General features: G+C 53.9%; 1 protein-coding gene across 3 annotated transcripts; it reads left to right on the top strand.

Annotated features, from left to right (window-relative positions):
* The first annotated feature begins 2,846 nt into the window (after positions 1-2,846).
* UPP1 (uridine phosphorylase 1) lies at positions 2,847-19,374 on the top strand. 3 transcript variants are annotated; one of them, XM_074341069.2, is made up of 8 exons: positions 2,847-2,869; positions 8,829-8,892; positions 13,151-13,268; positions 14,604-14,762; positions 15,724-15,838; positions 18,057-18,266; positions 18,381-18,527; positions 19,174-19,374. In XM_074341069.2, the coding sequence occupies exons 2-8, from the start codon at positions 8,849-8,851 to the stop codon at positions 19,311-19,313; spliced, it is 933 nt and encodes a 310-aa protein (XP_074197170.2). In that variant the 5' UTR covers positions 2,847-2,869; positions 8,829-8,848; the 3' UTR covers positions 19,314-19,374. The 3 variants fall into 3 exon arrangements, with proteins under 3 accessions (XP_074197170.2, XP_019587252.3, XP_088653760.1); XM_019731693.3 differs by lacking the exon at positions 2,847-2,869 and adding an exon at positions 3,335-3,491; XM_088797634.1 differs by lacking the exon at positions 2,847-2,869 and adding an exon at positions 3,335-3,491 and having other exon boundaries at positions 13,167-13,268.
* The last annotated feature ends 305 nt before the right edge of the window (positions 19,375-19,679 follow it).

Raw genomic sequence — 19,679 nt, forward strand, 5'->3', positions numbered from 1 at the left:
GAAGAATCAGTAAGGAAGTCACTGCACCCAATATAAAAGTCTACTGTGTCATTTACGGTAATCAAAACAGTACAATATTGACACACAGATGACTAGAACAGAATAGAAAACCCAGAAACACCCACACAAATGTGCTCAGCTAGCTCTGACAAAGGTACAAAAGCACTTCAATGGAGGAACAAAGGCTTTTTCAAGAAATGGTGCTGGACCCTTGAACAGGCACTGGCAAAAACGAAAAACAAAAAAACAACTTCACCCAACCATCATACCTAAAAATGAATCATTAACTTTGACGTAAAACATAAAAGTTTTAGGAAAAAACATGGAGAAAATCCTGAGGAATCTGGGACGAGGTAACGAGATCTTAGCCGTGATGACGAAAGCATGACCTTTAAAAGGGAAAACAAACCAATCTCATCAAAATTAAAAACAATTCCTTTTGAAAGTTCAGATGAAGACTATAAATAGACAAACTACAAACTGGAAAAAATATATGCAAACAATATATCCAACAAAGAACTTGCATCTAGAACATACAAAGAACTCTTAAATCCCACAAGAATAGCGAAAAAGCAAGCAATGCAATTGGAAAATGGGGGACAGACGTGAACACAAACTTCACCAAAGGGTGTACAGATGTTGGCAACACATCCAACGTGCTCAGCAGCACGGCCATCGGGACGTGCCCATGGAGAGCACCGTGAGACCTCAGCACGCCACGAACAGAGACAACTACGAGCTCTGGTGAGGGTTCGGGCAGACGGCCTGGCACCCACGGTGGTGGGAACATAAATATAACAGCTGCTCTGGGAAACTGGCAGTTTCTGATAAGAGCAAATGTGCAATTACCATTAAACCCTCGTGGCAATAACACTCTTGGCATTTATCCCGGATAAATGAACAGTGTGTTCCCACAAGAACCTGTACATTACATTTCACAGCAGCTTTATTCTTAAGAGCTTAAGGCTGGAAACAGCCTAGATTGTGTCAGCATGTGAACGGTTAAGCAAAGTGTCACATCCATGTCATGGGATATAGCTCAGCAACCACTGTTAAATGCGATGTGGACGACTCTCTCAGGAATTCTGCTGAGTGGGAAAAGCCCCTTCACAGGCCCTGTCCTTATATCATCCCCTTGGGGTAGGAGGATGCAGACATTCACACCATAGCAAACATCAGTACATACAATTATCTCAACAGTTCACAATTTTCTTAGTAAAAAAATCAGTTTAAAAATTGCAGTGGGGCAGTGGTCTGGAAGGTCAGGGGTGGGGCACTGGGAGGGGCCTGGGGGTCAGGCAGGCTCTCATGGAGATGACCTTCCAGTTGGTCTAAATAAGGAAGGAGGGGACGCTGTGGCCTGAGTGTACCGCCAGTGGACAGGCCTGAGCTGAATTCAGTGTGTGCAGGGAACACATGGATGGAGAGGCATGGGGACAGGCCATCTGCATGCCCTCCACCTTCCAGTTCCCAGGGCTTCTCTGTTCCCTGAGCTGGTCGCCTGCTGCACTTCCCAAAAATGACTGGCCCGTCCTAGTTTATGCCAGCACATCTTTGTGGCTATCGGTGGCAACCACACCTGAATTTTACAAAAGCAGCCATCACAGCAGTGTCGGGGGTCCTGGCCAGTTCTGTGTGATGAGTGGCAGCTTGAGGGAAACTAGCTTGACGAGAACGTGCCAGCCATAACACATTCCGACCTGAGGCCCTGCTGCAGAACCGGCATCGCTCCGTCTGCTACACGGAGCTCCAGTGGGCTCCAGTACCTTGCAGACCATCAACAGCTGCAAGCCGCAGGGCCAAGGACGTCAGACGTCATGGGAAGCACCGTGAGCGGAACATCAGGAAGCTCACTGCTCCTTCCTGGTGGAACGGCGAAGACTCCACGTGAGACAGAAGGAAAGCAGTCAGGTACAGAGGGTGTGCAAACCACGTGCAGACGGGGGAGAGGCAACACGGGGTAGAATGACTCTGCGGGTCCTCGGCTGTCCTCTGCATTTGGTCCCAGACTGGACAGTTCCCCGAGGCCCTGCACCTGCCTGCATCCGGCCAGCCACACTCCTGCAGGTGAAGACTGAGAGGGCAAGAACTGCCTGCATCCATCTGGCGCCCCTGGCCACTTGCGAATGTTCCTTCTGTGTGTGACCCTCAGGTACCTGCCCCCCACAGGCCATGTGGGGGTGCTTTCCTCCTCCAATCTGTCTCATTAACCATCCAAACCCTGGCTGTGCCCACTACATTGGTTCATGACCTACTGCTGGGATGCTGGCACTCTGAAAAACACTGTGCTTGGAAGGTTTTCCATATCTGAGTGGTGTTCTAGGTGGATTGGAAAGGGCCCGGCAGTGGGGAGTGGGCCAAAGCAGCAGACAAGAAGCCTCAGCTCATGCATCCCAAATATTCCCAGGGTTGGAAGAATTTCAGGCGTTTGTTTGGAATTTCTCTGGGTTCTGGAGCCCGACAGGGGAGGGTGTCATGATTTGGTGTGGTTGGGTCTTGGCCATGTGATCGATTCTCTGTGAGGCCTCTCAGAGGCCCCCCCCCCCCCCCAAGGAGTCAAAGCCCCAGGGTGGCCTGGAGGTGACAGACTGGATCCTGGGCTGAATATCTGCCTGTAGCAGCTGCTGCAGGAGGTGGCCTATTGGGGGTTGTGTTTCCAGGTGTGGTTTAAAAATGGCCAGACATAATTTTGTTCCCAGTCTATCACATTTACAAAGTTCTAACTTCACAAGTAAGTCTTCAGCATTTGATTTTCCAGCTCATGTGCAGCCTTTTGGAAGTGAAAGAAAGAGCCCTTCATGTCCTTGAGGCCCAGGCCGCTGCTGTCCCGACCCAAGGAGGCCCCTGGAGGGCAGTGCCCGGCAAGCAGGTCAGTGAGCAGTCTGGGCTGGGCAGTTCTGAGGTCTCAGCGGTGACTCTGAATGGATGAGTCACTTCCTCTCCCCACGCCGGTGGCGCCCGGCTTTCCCCCAGCTACGGGGCGCTCCGGGGCCAGGAAGCTCCCAGAAACACGCCCCAAAGGGCAACTGAGACCGGAGAGGTCAGGGGGACCGCAGGAGGTGGCCCGGCCCCATTCCTGACCCCTCGCTCTGGCTGGCGCCACATTCCTGGGCATTTTCTCCCGGCCGGTCCCTCTCGTGCTCGGGGCGGGGGACACCCCCAGACCGACCAGGGCTCCACGCTAGCGGCAGCCGCGGGTGGTCAGCCTGCCCCCAAGAGTCCGTGCTTTACGTGGGGAGGAAGAGAGTGGGTGGGTGGTTGCTAGTACCGCCAGAGGCTGGGTTTTTCTAGAAGGAAACAAAAGCGGGCGGGGAGCGGGCGGGGCGGGGCGGCCTGGGGCGGGTGGGAGGGCGGAGGGGGCTCCGCTGGCACTTGGATCCGAAATTGTCGCTCGTTGTTACCTCCGCGCTTCCCGAGAGCCGCGCGTTCCTCGGCTCCCGCGGGGTCTTTGTCGCCAGTGGCGCGCGAAGCTGACGAAGCTCGGGTAGCAGGTGAGTGTCCGCGGCCCGGTGACGTGACTCCGGCTCGCGTAGACCCGGCCATTTGCAGGAAGGATGTGCGGGGAGCGGGCGGGGACGCGGGAGCCGGGAGACGGGAGCGGGGCGGGAGGATGCTCTGGGAGCCGAGCGCGCCCTCCAGTCCGCCCCCCGCCGCGTCCAGTGCTGCCGGTCCCCTCGCCAGGCTCCTCTCGGTGCCGGCGGAGCGGGCAGGTTCGGCTCCCGCGGCCCAAACCGGGTGGGAACACCTAGAACCCTCCCTTTTCATGTGGGGAGTAAATTACATTTTGGAGAACGGTTGTTTCGCAAACTTGCAAAGTTCAAATGGACCCAAGAATATGTTGAGCCAACATTTACCAAAGTGTTCCGGCATAAAATACTGGTAGCTCAAAAGAGAAGCTTTACGGTCATAAATTATATGACACGAATATAATTTGTGCAGGGCAGGGTCCTTTTATAATCCTTGTATGTGGTGTACTGTCCTTGGACCTGAAAAAGCCCCGAGAGGAGAACCGGGTGCAGCCTCACCGCTGTCCCCAGATTTCCCTCCCAGGTCAGGTCGTGGCCAGGAGACTCAAGGTCTGCCTGGAACTGGCCTGTCTAGGACCTGCCCCGCTGGAGGTCGCGGGCTGCTCTGCCTGGAGGGCGAGTTACAGAGAAACCCCGTCTGAAATGCCAAGTAGAAGGGGCTGTCTGGCAAGGCCATTGGGACAGCCTGGGGTCCGTGACCTTCCCCTCCGCACACCCTGGTGGTTTCCCTCCCTCCTTCCTTCCCCGCCCACCCCTGCCCTGAGGCCTGGCCTCTCTGGCTCATTGACACCCTTCCTGAGTCTTCTGGGTGTAGGAGACCTTTGGTTCCATTCATTGACTGTGAGCTTGGCTTTTAAAAGATTTGCGATTTCCTTGCATAGAAAGAATGTCTTCACTGGGGTTCCATCCCCTGTTCATCCCTCCCAGGGCTGACCACTGTGTGCTCCGCAGCTCACTTTGCAGGGCCATCATCTTCTGGGATTACTTTTCCCTCTTCCGAGGCGCCGTGGACCCAGTTCTTTGCATAAGCCTCTTGACTGCAGGCTGCTGTCATTCAGCACTGGCTTGCTGGTTGCAAATGATATTCTTCCGTCCAGTACTTTCAGCACTGGTGGTGGCCACTGATGTAACAACACTGTAGTTGAAAAGGATAAACTAGTTTTCCTTTACATTGGCTTTTGTCCAAGTAGACTTTTTTTTTGTCGTCTTTACTGATCATAAAGTTAATACAAGCTCATTGTAAAAAAACCCAAAACAAACAAACTTGTAACAGAAAATGAATGAAACTTCTAATGTCTGCTACTCCCTGAAGGTAAACAATCTTCATTTCTCCCCCTCACTCTTTTCTGTACACACACATATTCACTTCTGAAGTATGTTCATTCAAAATATTACAAATGTTTACGTACTAAGCTATTTACACAAAATAATCTGCCTACCTAATTTTTATTTTAATGGGTTATATTAAACGAAACAAATTTAACTGTAAAAAGGCTGAAAGTCTTTTTAAAAGAAAAGGTTTATCAGGCTACTCCTGGCTGTCCACCGAGCCTGGCTATTCTCTCCTGGAAAGCGCCACCTGGAAGTTAATCCTAAATTCCAACAGATGCTCGGGAACACAGGCAGTCTTTTGGCAGAGCTGGTCCACAGCTTTTAACAGGCTAACTGTTCCACCCCTTTTTGTCACCCAACTGCCGCTGTAATTTTAATTTAGAACATCTCAGAATTTTTTTTTCTTGTCAGTTAAAACTAAAAACAAAGTTGGTCCGAAGGGTGTGGGTTATTGTTAAGCAAAAACAAAACAAAACAAAACAAACCTGAAAACAGAACAACTCAGGTTTTCTCTTTTGTTTTAACAAATTGGATCTGGGACAGGTGGGGAAGTCCCAAGTGCTCACAGCAGAGGTTCCTCCCTGAGGGGCCTGGGAGGGAGCCCCAGGCAGGGAAACCCTCTTCTTGTGGAGAGAATGGGCCCTGGAGAGGCCGGCAAGGGGAGGCTTAGCTTCAGGACACATGACTACCCTACCCCCCTTCCCTCAGTGTGAAGTTGTGAAGCTTGTGTATCATGGTCCAGTGTCAGAAGAAATGTTTCCTAACAGGCTCCCGCTGACTTCGTGTTCAGGTGTCAGGTCCAGCGTCACCTTCTGTGATGTTGGCTGGGCTTTGGAACATCTGTGGGTTCACCTGGAAGCTCTGTCTCAGGACACTGGGCACACAGTGTCATAGCCGACACCCAGTGCCCACGCTGCTCACAGGTTAGACTTCTGAATGACAGAGACTTAATCAGTGCGTCCACAGAGACTGTCCCGCCATCCTCTCCCTCCCTGATGTCCTCTGTGGTTTTGGTCCTGGGCTTCTCTCAGTTGTTGGTCTCAGGTTTGCAGGCCCCTAATTGCCACCCACCCTGTTTCTCCCACCTGGTGTCATCCCACATTTCACTAGGTGCTTTGTGCTCTGACTCAGGGTTCATTTCCCCCCTGGGGTGATGCCCTCAGCCACCTTATGCAGGAACCATGGTGCCTCAGACGAAATGGCCCTGACAGCGCCTGGCCTACCCAGCCTAGAGATACTGGCGGCCCTGACAGCCTCCCGCTGGCACCCCCTTCAGTCAGTCAGCCTGGGGTGTCATCTCCCGGATCCAGACTATGCCTGGCCTTCTGGGTCTTAGCGCCCCTCAAACCCACCTGTGCTGCGGGGGGGGGGGGGGGGGGGGCGGAGGAACTTCTGTCTTCTAGGGTTCAGTTTGTCCAGGACTGCAAATAAAATGACAAAAGATAAGCAAGAGAAAGACTTTGGAAAGATAAATGGTCCCTCTGGAGAAGAGAGGTTTGGTAGAGACAGTGTCTGGTTTTTTTCAGAGATTGAGTTGCTCCCAGGAGGGGCTTCATAGCAATGAGCTCTGACTCGAAGAAGGGCTAATTTTATGATTTTAGGAGAAGACTACATTCTAATATACCTGGTCTGTTAGGATTTGCCGTCGGTGTCAAGTGGCAGAGGGCAAAGACTGGGCAGGAAAATGGTGTGTCTGGTTCAGCCAGACTGAGAGTGACAGGTTCTCTGGAAGGTGAGGCAGGAGCGTTCTCTGTGGCCCGTCTTCCTGGGAAGTGGGGTTTGGACTCTGGGAACCTTCTGGGGAGCAGGGTGTCTTTTAGTGTCTCCTTTCATCCTGCAGCTGACCCAGAAGGCCCTCCAACCCCTGTTTTCTCCAGGTCCCTGGGGCTGCTCCTCTCCCTCACCCCTAAAGGAATACAGAGCAGCCTGGGGTGGGGGGCAGATTGCCCGGGGACGCCTCTGAGCCTGCACTGGTCCTGCTAAGCACATCCCTGCCCCGCACACACTGGCCCTGGGGGTGGTGACTGCACGACCCCAAGTCCTGCTGCTTCTCTTTGTGCAGCAGTGAGCGGGCTGCAAGGAGGGCTGTGTGCAGGCCACCTTGGGGGAATCTGCAGGTGGAATAGCCGGCCCACTCCCCGTGACTGGCAGGGCTGGGGAGGCGGGGCCCAGAGGCAGAGCCCCTCCCTTCGCTGACAGCTGGTGTGCTTCCTGGAGACCAGACTGGGGTAGTGGAGCTGTCTGTGTGACTGCTGCTGTGAAGACCTGGAATTAGGGCCGAGGCCTCTGATCACCTATTACGGGCACAAAGTGTGTGGGTTTTCCCACACCAGCTGGGCTCCCACACCCTCTCCCTGGGTTCCATTAACTTGCTAGAGAGGCTCACAGAACTCAGGGAGACATTTTATTCACTAGGTCACTGATTGAGTGTAAAGATATAAGCTTGGAACAGCCGGATGGAAGAGCCACACAGGACAGGACGTGGAAAAGCGCGTGGAGCTTCCCGGCCCTCACCAGGTGGCCACTCCCCACACCTCCACGTGTCCACCAACCCGGACGCTCTCCGAACCCTGTCCTTTTGGGTTTTACGGAGGCTTCATTACACAGGCATGATTGATGAAATCATTGGCCTCTGGTGATTGATTCAACGGTTAGTTGAGTCGGGGGTGGGGCTGCAGTTCCAGCTCCCATCTCAGTTGCTTCTGGCCACCAGCCGCCTTTAGGTGGGGGACCTGCAGTCAGCATTTACATAACAAAAGACACCTTGATCATTCTCGTAGGAAATGGCAAGGGTTTTAGGAGCTCTGCAGGAAATGGGGGAACTGCAAAGGTGATTGTATCCTGTACCACAGTCATGGAGGGAGCCCTGCCTATCGCCCACCAGCTCCTGCCCCACCGCCTTGGTACTGGGTGAGGCTGGCGCCTCTTACAACTCACTTGCTTCCTCAGCTCCCCTGGTCTGCACTGAGAGGCCGCCATTTCCAAAGCAGTGTTTTCTAAACGCTGAGGGGGGACAAAGCCAGGTGAGAGACAGGTAACGACTCAGGCAAACATTTGCTCCAGACCCAACTATTATAACTTTCTCTGGTTTTCAGAATTTGCTAAAAATGACCCATATTTAACTGTGGGGATAACAGTTACCAACCCCTTTCTCCACAAGGGCCCCAGTCAATGCTTGATGGGTGGTGGTGAGATGCAAGGTTGACAATCCGCCCTGGAAATGATGGGCCTGTCTGCACGTCGCTGACACACTCATGGTTTTCTACCCCGGCCTTGGGTGACCCTGTCCCAAAGCTCAGTGCCCTTCCCGCCAGGCTGTGGGGCCTTTTAACTGAGGTCCCCCGCAGCCCTGCACGTGGTCTGGCTCAGCTCTCCCTCCTCCAGGTGGAGGCTGGTCTTAGGTGTTTGATTGCTGACCCAGTGAAATAGCTGAGCTTATGTCTGTGGGGGTGGTTCTTCCTTCTGACTTTGGGTGGGGGCGCCAGGTCCCAGAGGGCTGGTGCCTTCTGGGATCCCTCCCTCTCCCCTGTGCTGTCCTTGAGGCCTGAAGGACAGGTAAGATTCCTGAAGGGTGGAACAGATGGGTGTGGTCTGTTGGGTAAGGGTGTCTTCCGCAGGTTAGCTCAGGTTAGCTGGGCCTCACTGGCCAGTGACCTGGGCTCCCATTAGGATTCACCACTGTTAAGTTAATTCAATAAGGAGGCACTGGACTGGGGGCTCTGACACTCTCAGCAAATGCCTCGAGGTCCCGCAGTGAAAACCCAGGACAACCAGTGTCAACAGCGACCAGGCTGCAGCTACGGCCGGGCAGTCACCCCCGGCTCCCTCCCCCACCTGCTCGTTCTCTGCAGGCTCCTGACCACTTCTGGTCGGTGCCGCCCCGTCCGACCGCTTGTGCTCAGGTGAACTCTTCGGTATTTCACACGCCCCGTGTACCGTTTACCACTGTTCTCTGTTGTCTTCTCCCAGGTCCTGCCTCAGTTGAGAGAATGGCCTCCGCAGGGACCCAGACAAAGGAACTTGAGAATGACAAGTAAGGCTCGGGCAGCATTTTGGGTTTCTTGTGACTTGTGAGAGCTGACGGGTTAACACATGTGATCTCATGGCAGAGGCGGAGGCCTGGAGGGAATGAAGACCAGGTGGGCTCAGAACTGCGTAGGAACGGACTTGGCGTCTGGCCTGGGACCCAGCTGCCCTCAGACCAGGCGTGCACTGCTCAGACCCACGTCCGCTGGGGCTGATCTGACCACTGGCCACTCCTGAAACTCATTCCCTGCTTCTGTCCATCTCCTTCCCGGTCCTGAATCTTAACTACTTTCCTGATTTTTTTGCAGTTTTTCATAAGTCTAGTTTATGATTCTCACGGCGCCTTTTTTGTGTTTATTTCATTTGCTGGAAAAGCATGAATTTCTCATCTTAATCGTGATTGCTACATGGATTTTAAATCCACTGTTTTCTGGTTTCCTCGACACCCACGTGTCCCCTGCCTCTGCCAGGGTTACCTGGCAGATCCCATCCTGCTGCAGTGGCCTCCAGGTCCCAGTGACCTTGACCTTGGCGATGCCCAGGGTTGTGCCTGACCCTCTGGGAGCCCTCGCTTGGGGTTTCTCAGGAAGTCCTCTGTGACTCCTGAGGCCTGTCTGTCTGGAGACACACATGGTAGTCACTGGTCCAGGTCGTAATTCCACACGGACCCGTCTCACCTCGGTCGCTCCGCGTAGGTTCTGAGGTCCATCTTCATGGGTCAGGCTGTCTTGGATGTTACCTGCAGAGGTGACCTTTTTATGGACCTAATAGTGGCCCTTGTGCTTTCAGTCATCGACAACCAGACATGCCCTATCTCCAGTTTCTGAGCCCCGCTCCACCAAGGTGGAGGGGCTGAAATGAAGCTGGCGAAGGAGGGTGGGCACCAAGTGCCACGTGTGTGACTCCGCTGCAGAGTCACCTTCCCTCCGCTTTGTGGTTTACCCTCCCTGGAAAGTCTTATTGTCGCCTGGAGGCCTGTGAGTGGCATTGGCCCTCTGAGTGCAGCCCCTTGTTAAAGTCAGGACCGTGAACCTTTAAGATGGGGTTCGGGTAGAATCCAGCTTCTGCAGCGGTTGTGAGCCTCAAGGAGTGATGTACCAGCTGTTAGTATCGCCTGCCACACAGTCCAACGCCTTCCGTCTTATTCATCTTTGTGTTCCTTACGCCAGCGCACAGCCTGACGTGGGTTTGGCGTTAGCCTCAGCTGAGGTTCCCCGAGCTCCCCCAGCTGTCCCCCATCTCTCTGCTCCCCACCTGGCCTAAGACATGTGGGCCAGTTTGCATGAGGGTCAGTAATACTTTATCTTCCCTGCTGAGGAGCTGCAATCAGAAGCCACTTTTCATTTGTTTTGCATCTCATGCATTTCTGTTACAAAGTAGGTGGTCAGTGCATAGTTGTCAAATGAATAAAGTGACAGAACAGAGCCAAATAAGGTCACTTGAAATTGTGTGTAGACTGGAGAAACCGTTTTCCAAGGAATATGTCTTTGACCTGTTATTTTAAACTCCTTTAAAAAACAAGTGTGAGCACGTCTGGGTCACTGTGATACGTGCCCCCTGCACAGACTGGGAGGTCATTGCTGGTCTTATAGCTGCACCGTTTCCTTCTGCTCTTCCTGGAACTGAACAGGAAAGAAAGGCTTTCTGTTTAGAAACGTGTGACAAAGTTGTCATAGTCACATCCTGTTGTGTCAGTTCCAGTGCTTGCCACTTAGCTCTCGTGTGTGTCTTCAGCACCCTGAGAGGCAGCAGGAACCGGAATTAATCACCAGTATGTGTCATGAAAGGAGCTTAATTAAGATGCTGTGACTGTGTTGACATCAGAAGTCCTGCTGGGCCTAGAGACTGAAAAGGGACTGTCCTCCCTACACAGACGCCTGGATTTGGGCCCTTGCAAGTGGCCTCCCCGCCCCAAGCCTCTGAAATGCCCTGAGTCTGGAGAGTCAGCTAGCCGGGCAGGACTGGTCAGGGCGTTGAGGCAGACAGGTGTGGCTCTGGACCTCAGGCACTTACCTGCCTTCCCGCATGAGATTCCCAGCATCTGTGCCCGGGGTGCAGCCATCCCAGTCTGTAAGTGACCGCGGTGGCAGCTACGGCTGCGTTCAGGTATCTCAAGTCTAACACTCATGCATGGCAGTCAGCCAGCACCCTCCCATTTATAAAAAGATCTTTCTGTCTCTCTCTAATATTTTGTGCTTACCTTTCCTCTGTAAGCATTTTGAGAATGGGAGTGAACTGGATGCCCTTATTTGGAGGGAACTAGGAGGGGAAATGCGAGAAACATGAAGGCGGAATGGGGTCTGGGGTAGGGAGAGAAGTGGGGCTAGGGTGTCTGCTGTTGGTGTCCGAGCCAGACAGCAGGGAGACTAGATAAAGTGACGGGCAGGGTAGACAGGCCAGAGAGATGACAAGGTGGGTGAAGGGGGCTCACCTGTGCTGTGTGTTGTCTGCTCAGGGACTCAGTGACACATGGTCACGGCCGCCAGGACTTGTTTGTTACTGGAGATAATTAAAATGATTACATTCATTATGTAAGTATTATAGGAAGACGTAGACGAAGTATAATGAGCATGTCATCTGAAGAGAGAGCTGGGGAATGGACGAGATCCCTGAGGAGAGGGCCTCCCCATGCCTGGGGAGCCGAGCAGGGGCTAAGGTGTCAACCAGGACCCTCCACGGGGGGCAGGGGACCGAGTCACCGGACTGTGTGACCAGGGGAGGACAGGGTTTTAAGACCAGTGAGAAGCCACTGGTGCTGATCTCACAGGAAGCCCCAGGAGGCGTGTTTTGTTGGCATCTGCTTTTCTTACTGGATTTGGAACACCGCAGTCAGGATCTTAGAGCAATCTTGGCTCTAACACTTGTCTGGTACAGACCAGGTATTCATTCAGCACAGGCGGCAACTGCTGACTCAGTTACTCAGAGCCCAGGGATAACTTGTTTCCCTGGGAAACAAGCAAAAATAAAGAAAGAAGTAAAAATAGGCATTACAGCTCTCCAGAGCATCTGTTTCATAGGGAAATGTGTCCTTTAGGTTAGATTTGAAATGTTGGACAAACCTCCAAACATTGTACCCCCTTGGAAGAGGCCACTGCCCTGGGGACCCAGGTCACAGGGAAGCGTCTCCCCACGTGTGATGGCAGCGGTTCTGTGACGTGTGGCCTCCGGGCCTGGTGTACACAGGCGTGAGGCGTGCGAGCGGCCCGTGGGAAGTCCTGGAATGGGGTGTCCAAGTCACGGGCAGCTGAACGTTCTTCTCTTAACTCATTTCTTCTTTCTTACTGGGTTAGATTGAAGAGGACACGTGGTCAGTGGGTTCTGGACGGAAGTCGGACTCAGAAGGAAGCAAAGGGTCTTGGTTGTTCCCAGCCAGGGACCCGCACCTGTCTCTCCCTGTGCCCCTGATGAGCCAGGTTCTGGGACGCACACCTGGCCGTGGCCACCCAGAAGGCACAGGTGTGGGAGGAGGTGTGTTAGGGTTTGCTCTCAGGGATTTTTCAGGGAAGATAACAATTTAGACCTGGGCATCTGTGTTTGTCCATAAACTTTTATTGGAACAACCACACTTGCGTGTTGTCTGGTTCCTTTCACGTGACAATGGCAGAGTTGAGTAGTTGTGACAGAACCCACATGGTCTGCAAAACCAAGACCACTTACTGTCTGGCCCTTTGTGAAGGAAAGTTTGCTGACTGTTATGCTAGACCAGCGTGTGCTGTTCAGTGGAAATACATGTGAGCTACACAAAGTTTCTAGTAGCCCCGTTGGAAAAAAAAACTAAATGAAAAAGTGTGTTCTCATCAATCCCGCTGGACATGGTATAGGAGACGTGCTGGCTTGTGTAGCAAGAAAAAGAAATACAAGGTGTACAGATTGGAAAGGTTAGCGCTGGAAGGGAGAATTAAAGGCAATTTTTCTTCTATTTTGTCCATAATTCCTACGAATCTCTTATTTTAAAAGTAGTTAAGTCTATGTGCTGAGAGAACTTGAGGTGGGTAGCAACTGGCTACACTCTTTATCTGGGGTGAAGGAGCCTTTTGACCTTGACTTTCGTGCTCTCCCTGAGTTCCCATCCGCCCTCCAAAGGGGCCCTGGGTATGGAGAGGGGTGAAGGGGAGGAAGGCAGACCAGGGAGTGGGAGCCTGGTGAGTGTGGGGTCTCGCCTTCCCACTGTGTGCCGCATGCAGGCCGTCGACACGGCTTGTGTCGTTGTGTCGGCCACTGGACGCTGGTGTTCTATTAACTTTCTGCTTTCCCGGTTTGAGCAGTGCCTGCTTTGTACAGCTTTGCAATCCAAACATAGCCACGTTGAAGGAAGACGTTCTCTACCATTTCGGCCTCAGCACCAGCACGCACGACCTCCCCGCTATGTTTGGGGATGTGAAGGTAGGAAGCAGGGCTTTTCGCTCTGGAGATTTGTCTCCAGACCGACCCCCTCGCAGGTGGCATGGGCAGCTTCCTCACAGAAGCTGAGGTGACAGAGGACAAGTTCATGAAGGGCTATGTTTGGCAGAGTTTTACAAAGGGTTGCTTTTCAGGTGTACGAACTAGTGAAAGAAAACTATTGTGAGTACTGCCATGTTGGTCCCTAAGTAATTTCCTACCAATTTAGTATGTAATGGAAACAATATAAACTAAATTTCCTAGTGCTTCATTGAGAGAATAGAACAAAGAAGATGCTAAACATTTTATAGGGGAGCAAGGACAACGAGGAATGACACTGTCTGCTGTTTGTAATTTAAGATGCATCTTGATACTATTTAGTTCATTGCCCTTACGGCCTTTTCAGCCCATCTTCCCTCCAGAGTCTTAAGTTCCTCGCTTCTGATTGCTCTTAGCACAGGACTTTAAAAATGTCTAATCCCCGTGGGCAAAATGGGCTAATGTTTGAATTCAAAATAGAAACAAACCAGTGACAGCAGGAGCCATTATTGCTACACGGGCGCTTCATAAAACAACAGTTATGTCCTGTCAGGGCCGTGTCCTTTCTTTTTTTGTGGTTTCAACACTTTGCATGTGTTCCTAATTTATTCCATTTCCATTCTTCCATTAAGTTGAACACTCTTCGTGTTTCGAGACTAGTCATTCTTTGATCATCAGATGGCTTTAAACTGGCTAATTTGATTTTCTTGTGAAACAAAATGAAAAGTAAGTTTTCGTATACAGCACTTTGTAGATGGAAGGGCTTAGTTTTCTGAGAGTCCCCCGCCCACCATGCCTACCATTTCCCAAGCGCCCACCGGCTCCCTGGCACTTTCCAGTCATTGGACCCTTGGCCATCGCATGGCTAGGTGAGAGGTGGTGGAGAGAAGCCCACTTCACAGGTGGGCTGTGGGGCTGTGGTCATGCAGCCAGGAGTCTGTGCTAGCTTATTCCAAGCCCAGGCTCCTTTGGGACAGCGAGCTGCTGTCCACAAGACGGACAGAGACAGGCCTGGCATGGAACCTGGAATGACCTGCCCAGAGAGCAGGGTTCTGCGTCTCCTGCATTTGTGGAGCCGTAGCTCACACTTCCCGTGATTCCTGGAGCCAGGGCCCCTCAAGCTGCGTTAGGATCAGAATTACCAGAAGGGCTCCCCAGACAGTCGGTCTGGGTGGGGGGGAACTTGCATTTCTAGCAAGTTCTGGGAGGTGCTGATGTTGCTGGTGCGGGCCCCCCTGAGGACCCTGAGGGTGGCGTGATGCCCATGCCGACTGGGGCTCTGTTGTTCTCTGTCCATAGTTTGTGTGCGTTGGGGGCAGCCCTTCCCGCATGAAAGGCTTCATCAAATACGTGGCCGCAGAGCTGGGCCTCGGGCGCCCGGGCGAGGACCCTCCCAACATCTGCGAAGGGACCGACCGCTATGCCATGTTCAAAGTGGGGCCGGTGCTGTCCGTCAGCGTGAGTACCTGCTCCCATTGGCCAGTCCCGGGCTCTGCAGGCCCCCCGCCCTCCCCTCAGAGCTGGTCCCCTCAACACCTTTTTCGCTGTCAGGCTGGGGCAAGGTGAGAGCACAGACACATGCAGAACCAGCAGGCAGGCTGTGCCCACGCGGTGAGGCTCCCAGGCTGGAGACCCGAGGAGGTGCCTGGGCCGGGGCTGTGGGAGAGCCACGCCTGGTGCCAGCCTCTGGCCCTCTGTCACCCGCAGGGATTTCCTCACACGTTTGGTTTAGGAATGAGGGGACACAGAAATCTCTGGTATTTGACCAAAGGAAGCTTCTTGTTTTGTAGTTTTGGTTCCCTTTGTAGGTAGCTTTGTGAATGGCATGCTGCGTAGCTAAGGGACCTTGTGCTGGCTCGGGTCTGGCAGCCGCCACCTCCAGGACACTCCAGTGAGCCGAGACGAGCTCAGTTCCACGGCCACCAGTGCTTCCTGTGCAGGACACTGTACAGACACATTCTCGCAGGACAGCTGGTGCCTCAGGAGCCGCACCTGCTTGTGCTGGGGACACACAAGGTTGGCAGGGAGGGCGGGGAGACGGAGGACATGGCACAGGACCAAGGAGGCATCTGCATCTATCCTGCTGAACGACCACCAGCTGGTTTGGCTGAAGCTGAGAGTGCGGAGAGCAAAGTGAAAGGAGAGAAAATCCAGCCGCTGTGTGGGCGGGCCTCCCGGTGCCAGCGGGGCTGTTTGTCACCCAGCTGTAGCAGCCACTGCTGCCCGGCCAGCCTCCCGTCCTCAGCCGAGTTGCACAGGGTGTGAGGGTCACACGGGGCTATCTGTTCCACAGCTTTGTGCCGGGTGTTGACAGTTTTTAAGTTTATGCTTTGCAGTTCACCCTCTGTGACTCCCAGGGGGCTGCCTGCAGGACGCACAGGCAGCAGTGGGGGTGACATTGGTTTCTTCCCGGTTCCAGCATGGCATGGGCGTGCCTTCCATTGCCATCATGCTGCACGAGCTCCTCAAGCTGCTGTACCACGCCCGCTGCTCCGGTGTCACCATCATCCGCATCGGCACCTCCGGTGGGATAGGTAAGGGTGCGGGGGCTGTGACAGGACACTGAGGTGACGACTGGGAGCCTGCTGTGGGGCCGGCTTTGTTCTAGGAAGCTCATTAACAGGAGGTGTCAAAATAAGCTCGTTTTGTTACTTTTTGGTGCAGCCCATTCTTGCAACCTGTACCCTGGAAACAGGCAGCAGAAGGGCACCTGGCCACCAGCTGCAGAAAGTCGTCCTGTGGGGGCCATGCACTTTGATCCTACTTGTTGCTGATTCTCTCTAGTCTTTCTAACCCCCTTCCCTCTTTGTCTTTCTCCTTCGGTCTGCTCGCTCCTCCTCCCTGTTCCAACAGGAAGAACCCACAGCAAAGTCTGGGGGAGGGGAAGGAGGGGAGGGGAAGAGAGATGGAATACAAAATTACGATGTGTCCTTAAGTTGCCTAAAAAGTCCCCTGTCCACAACATTGTTTTTTGGAGGCCACAGAGATAGCAAAGAAAGAATGGGATGCGATGAGAAAGCAAGCTAACAATCGTGTTGGGTATTAAGCAAGCCTCTTAGGCTCATTCGCGTTACATAAGCTGCCCTCTCTGATGTCCCCAGTCCATGCCAGCCTTTTGGCTGAGAACCAGGTCCTGGCAATTCTCGGTCCCACCCAGGAACTGCCGGGAGGGGCTTTGCCATGCTCAGCCTGCCCGTGAGCGTGTTTCTGACCACTCCTGGATGGTAATTCTAGAATTCAGGTTTTCTGACTGTGAGAGGGGGTTGCTATGGTCCTCCTGTTTTCTGGACGCATTAGTCATCTTTCTTTTTCATTATTAGACAGATATGAAAAATCTGTTTGCAGATTACAATTCAGTGTTTAAAGACGTTGTTCTCGTGAAACACACTCAGGTCGTGAGCGTCTGAGCCTTCACTTGTGATGCCATCAGCCAGACAGACACTCACAGCTGTGCACGTCATGCCCATATCTGCCAAGAACTCCAGCAGTTCATTCCAGAGTTCTGGCTTTGGAGGGATTTTTAGACTCGATGACCGGAGAGAATTCTAGAGGGAGTAATATATTTGGAGTCTCCCAAAAATGCCCCATAAAAATGGAGAGTCAACTAGAGAGCCAAACCCCAAACCCCTGGAAAACATTGATGATAAAGTATGACACTGTGTCCCCACAAATCCCCAAATGGAGACAGTGGGAGGGTGGCATGGTTACCCACTCTAGAGGAATCCCAGGGTGGTTATGGGGGTTCTGACGGACATGACAACAGAAGGAGCCCAACAGCTTCTCCCAGGACAGTGCGGGGCCTGTGTTGGGGTGGCAGCGAAATTGCGACCGGCTCTCACACCTTGATTTGGGGGTGATGCTAAGATCTCTAGGGGTTGAATTCATGAAAGCCATCAGCCCAGGTGACTGCCAGCTCCAGTATCTGGGGAGAAAGCTCTGAGAGGATTCTTACTCGACCAGACAAGGGACCTGAGCAAGAGAAAGGAGCCCAGGTAAACTTGCAGGGGGTAGGCCAGCAGAGCTCAGCAGTTTGCTGCATTTTTCAATGTTTCATGAAACAGCTGATGTGGGCGCTCTGGAACGGATCTCCTGACTCTCCCTCTTTCCTAACTGTTTAGGAAAACCAGTAACATCAGCATTCACACTAAAATAAATACCGGGGGGCTCCTGGCCTAGTCCCACGCAAAGTTATTAATATTATAAGAGCAGAGACTAGGAGCAGAATCATGTCCCCACATACATGAAAGTAGGCGGGGGAGGTGCGCCGGGAAAGCCTGTAGGCGGCAGGAAGATGGCCTCAGGCGGAGGGAAGTGGGGTGCTCAAGAGTTGGCCGTTGTTGGAGCTGGGCTTGAGGTGCATGGGGTGCATTAGACTCTTCTTGTCTACGTTTGCATTTGCTTGAAATGTTAAACAACGAAAAGGTAGAAACACGGACCCATTACGCACATGACGGTATGGGCGAGCCCCACCGTTAAAAGCAGCGGTGACTGGAGGGCCGGTAGCCCGCGAGCTGCGTGCCTGGCAGCTTCCACTTTCTTCCTTGCGCTTTTCTCTTCCACATTCTCTGCAGTGCGTGTGCACTAATTCCATTGTGAGAAAACCATGTGATGCTGAGAATGGGTCCTTGCCTATTCCTTTTCAGAATGTTCCTGGTGCTTCAGTATTTTGGGGCGCAGATGGGTTGTTTCCCTGCACGTGCCCCGCTGCGCCCTCTACCGCCCCAGGGGCCATGACTCCGCTCCTCTCTGCAGGTCTGGAGCCCGGCTCCGTGGTCATTACCCGGCAGGCGGTGGACGCCTACTTCAAGCCCGAGTTCGAGCAGGTGGTGCTGGGGAAGCGGGTCGTGCGCCCCACGGACCTGGACGAGCGGCTGGTGCAGGAACTGAGCGAGTGCTCCAAGGACCTGCGCGAGTTCAGGACGGTCGTGGGCAACACCATGTGCACCATGGACTTTTACGAAGGTGAAGGGGGCGGCTCCCACGCGGCCCTAGCGCTCCGGGGCCAGTGGGGCAGGGGTCCGTCGCGCGCCCGTGTCCAGTGGGCACGCAGCAGGGGCTCACGGCGTGTGTCTTCAGGGCAGGGCCGGCTGGACGGCGCGCTCTGCTGCTACACGGAGCGCGACAAGCAGGCGTACTTGCAAGCGGCGCTCGCGGCCGGCGTCCAGAACATCGAGATGGAGTCCTCGGTCTTCGCCGCCATGTGCCGTGCTTGTGGCCTCCGAGGTAGGCGGGCGCCTGGTCTCCACCCCGCCTCCCGCCCTGCTGGCCCAGGTCCTCCCAGCCCCCACCAGCCTCTGCCTTCCAGCCACCCTGCCCCCAGGTCTGCTCTGGACCCGTTGGCACGTGCCCTCCTGAGCCCCGTCCTCCTGACTGTCATGTGGCCAAATGCAGGATTCTGTGTCTCCGCAGCGACTCCTGCTCCACCAAGTGGGCTGAGAACGATGACGGAAAGTCTGCCAGCCCTGCAATGAATTTGGGTTTCAAAGCTGTTTGGGATTCTGAATTGGGGTTAATCCACCCCAAATTCCTAGCCCCCCCTTCCCTCGCAATGTCCGGCTCCGCGTCCCAAGATCCCTGCCTCCTCCTCACAGTCACTTGTCTTTCAAGACAGGACAGGCCCCGAGCTGGTCCTGAGATTGGCCTGCGTCTCTCTGGGAAGCAGAGGCAGGGGAGAACAAGGAGGGAGGGGGGCAGGGAGCCGCAGGAGGAGGGGCCTTCCAAGCCCGTGCGTGTTCTCCGTCTGCCAACATGCCCTGGGGCAGGTTGCCGAGCTGCCCCCTTCTCCAGAGGGGCTCAGGTGACACCTTGTCTCAGTGAACTAAGCCAGAGGTCCTGGCCTTTGCACTGACCTGGACTTTTCTCTCTGCAGCGGCTGTGGTGTGTGTCACCCTTCTGGACCGCCTGGAAGGGGACCAGATCTGCAGCCCCCACAACGTGCTGGCCGAGTTTCAGCAGCGGCCGCAGAGGCTGGTGGGCCTCTTCATCAAGAAGTGCCTTGCGGGGGCCTGAAGTCCCTGCGTCTCCAGAACGAGTGGTTGTCGTTGCCACAAATAAAACCGTTGTCAAAGTCCTCTGTGTGTGACTCGTGCACCCTTGATGTCAGAATTGGGACGCTGCATGTCACAGGCAGAGCCTCCTGCATCCCACACCCCTGGTGTTGATGTGTGTGTGTGGCCGACACTCCTTTCCCAAAGCCCCTCCCTGTGAGTCTGAGAGGACCCCCATCTGAGGGTGGGTAACCAGACGTTCAGGAAGTACTGAGCCTGTGCCCCAGGGATGCTAAGAGCAAGAGCCTCTCCTGCCCCCTGCCCCGGTCGCGTGCTGCAGGCTGGAGTGTGCAGGGTGAACCCCGGGCGTTTCTCCCTTGGCTGGCTC

This window comes from Rhinolophus sinicus, chromosome 4, assembly GCF_057876585.1.
Source record: "Rhinolophus sinicus isolate RSI-liver-muscle chromosome 4, RSI-T2T, whole genome shotgun sequence".
NCBI classification, from domain to species: domain Eukaryota; kingdom Metazoa; phylum Chordata; class Mammalia; order Chiroptera; family Rhinolophidae; genus Rhinolophus; species Rhinolophus sinicus.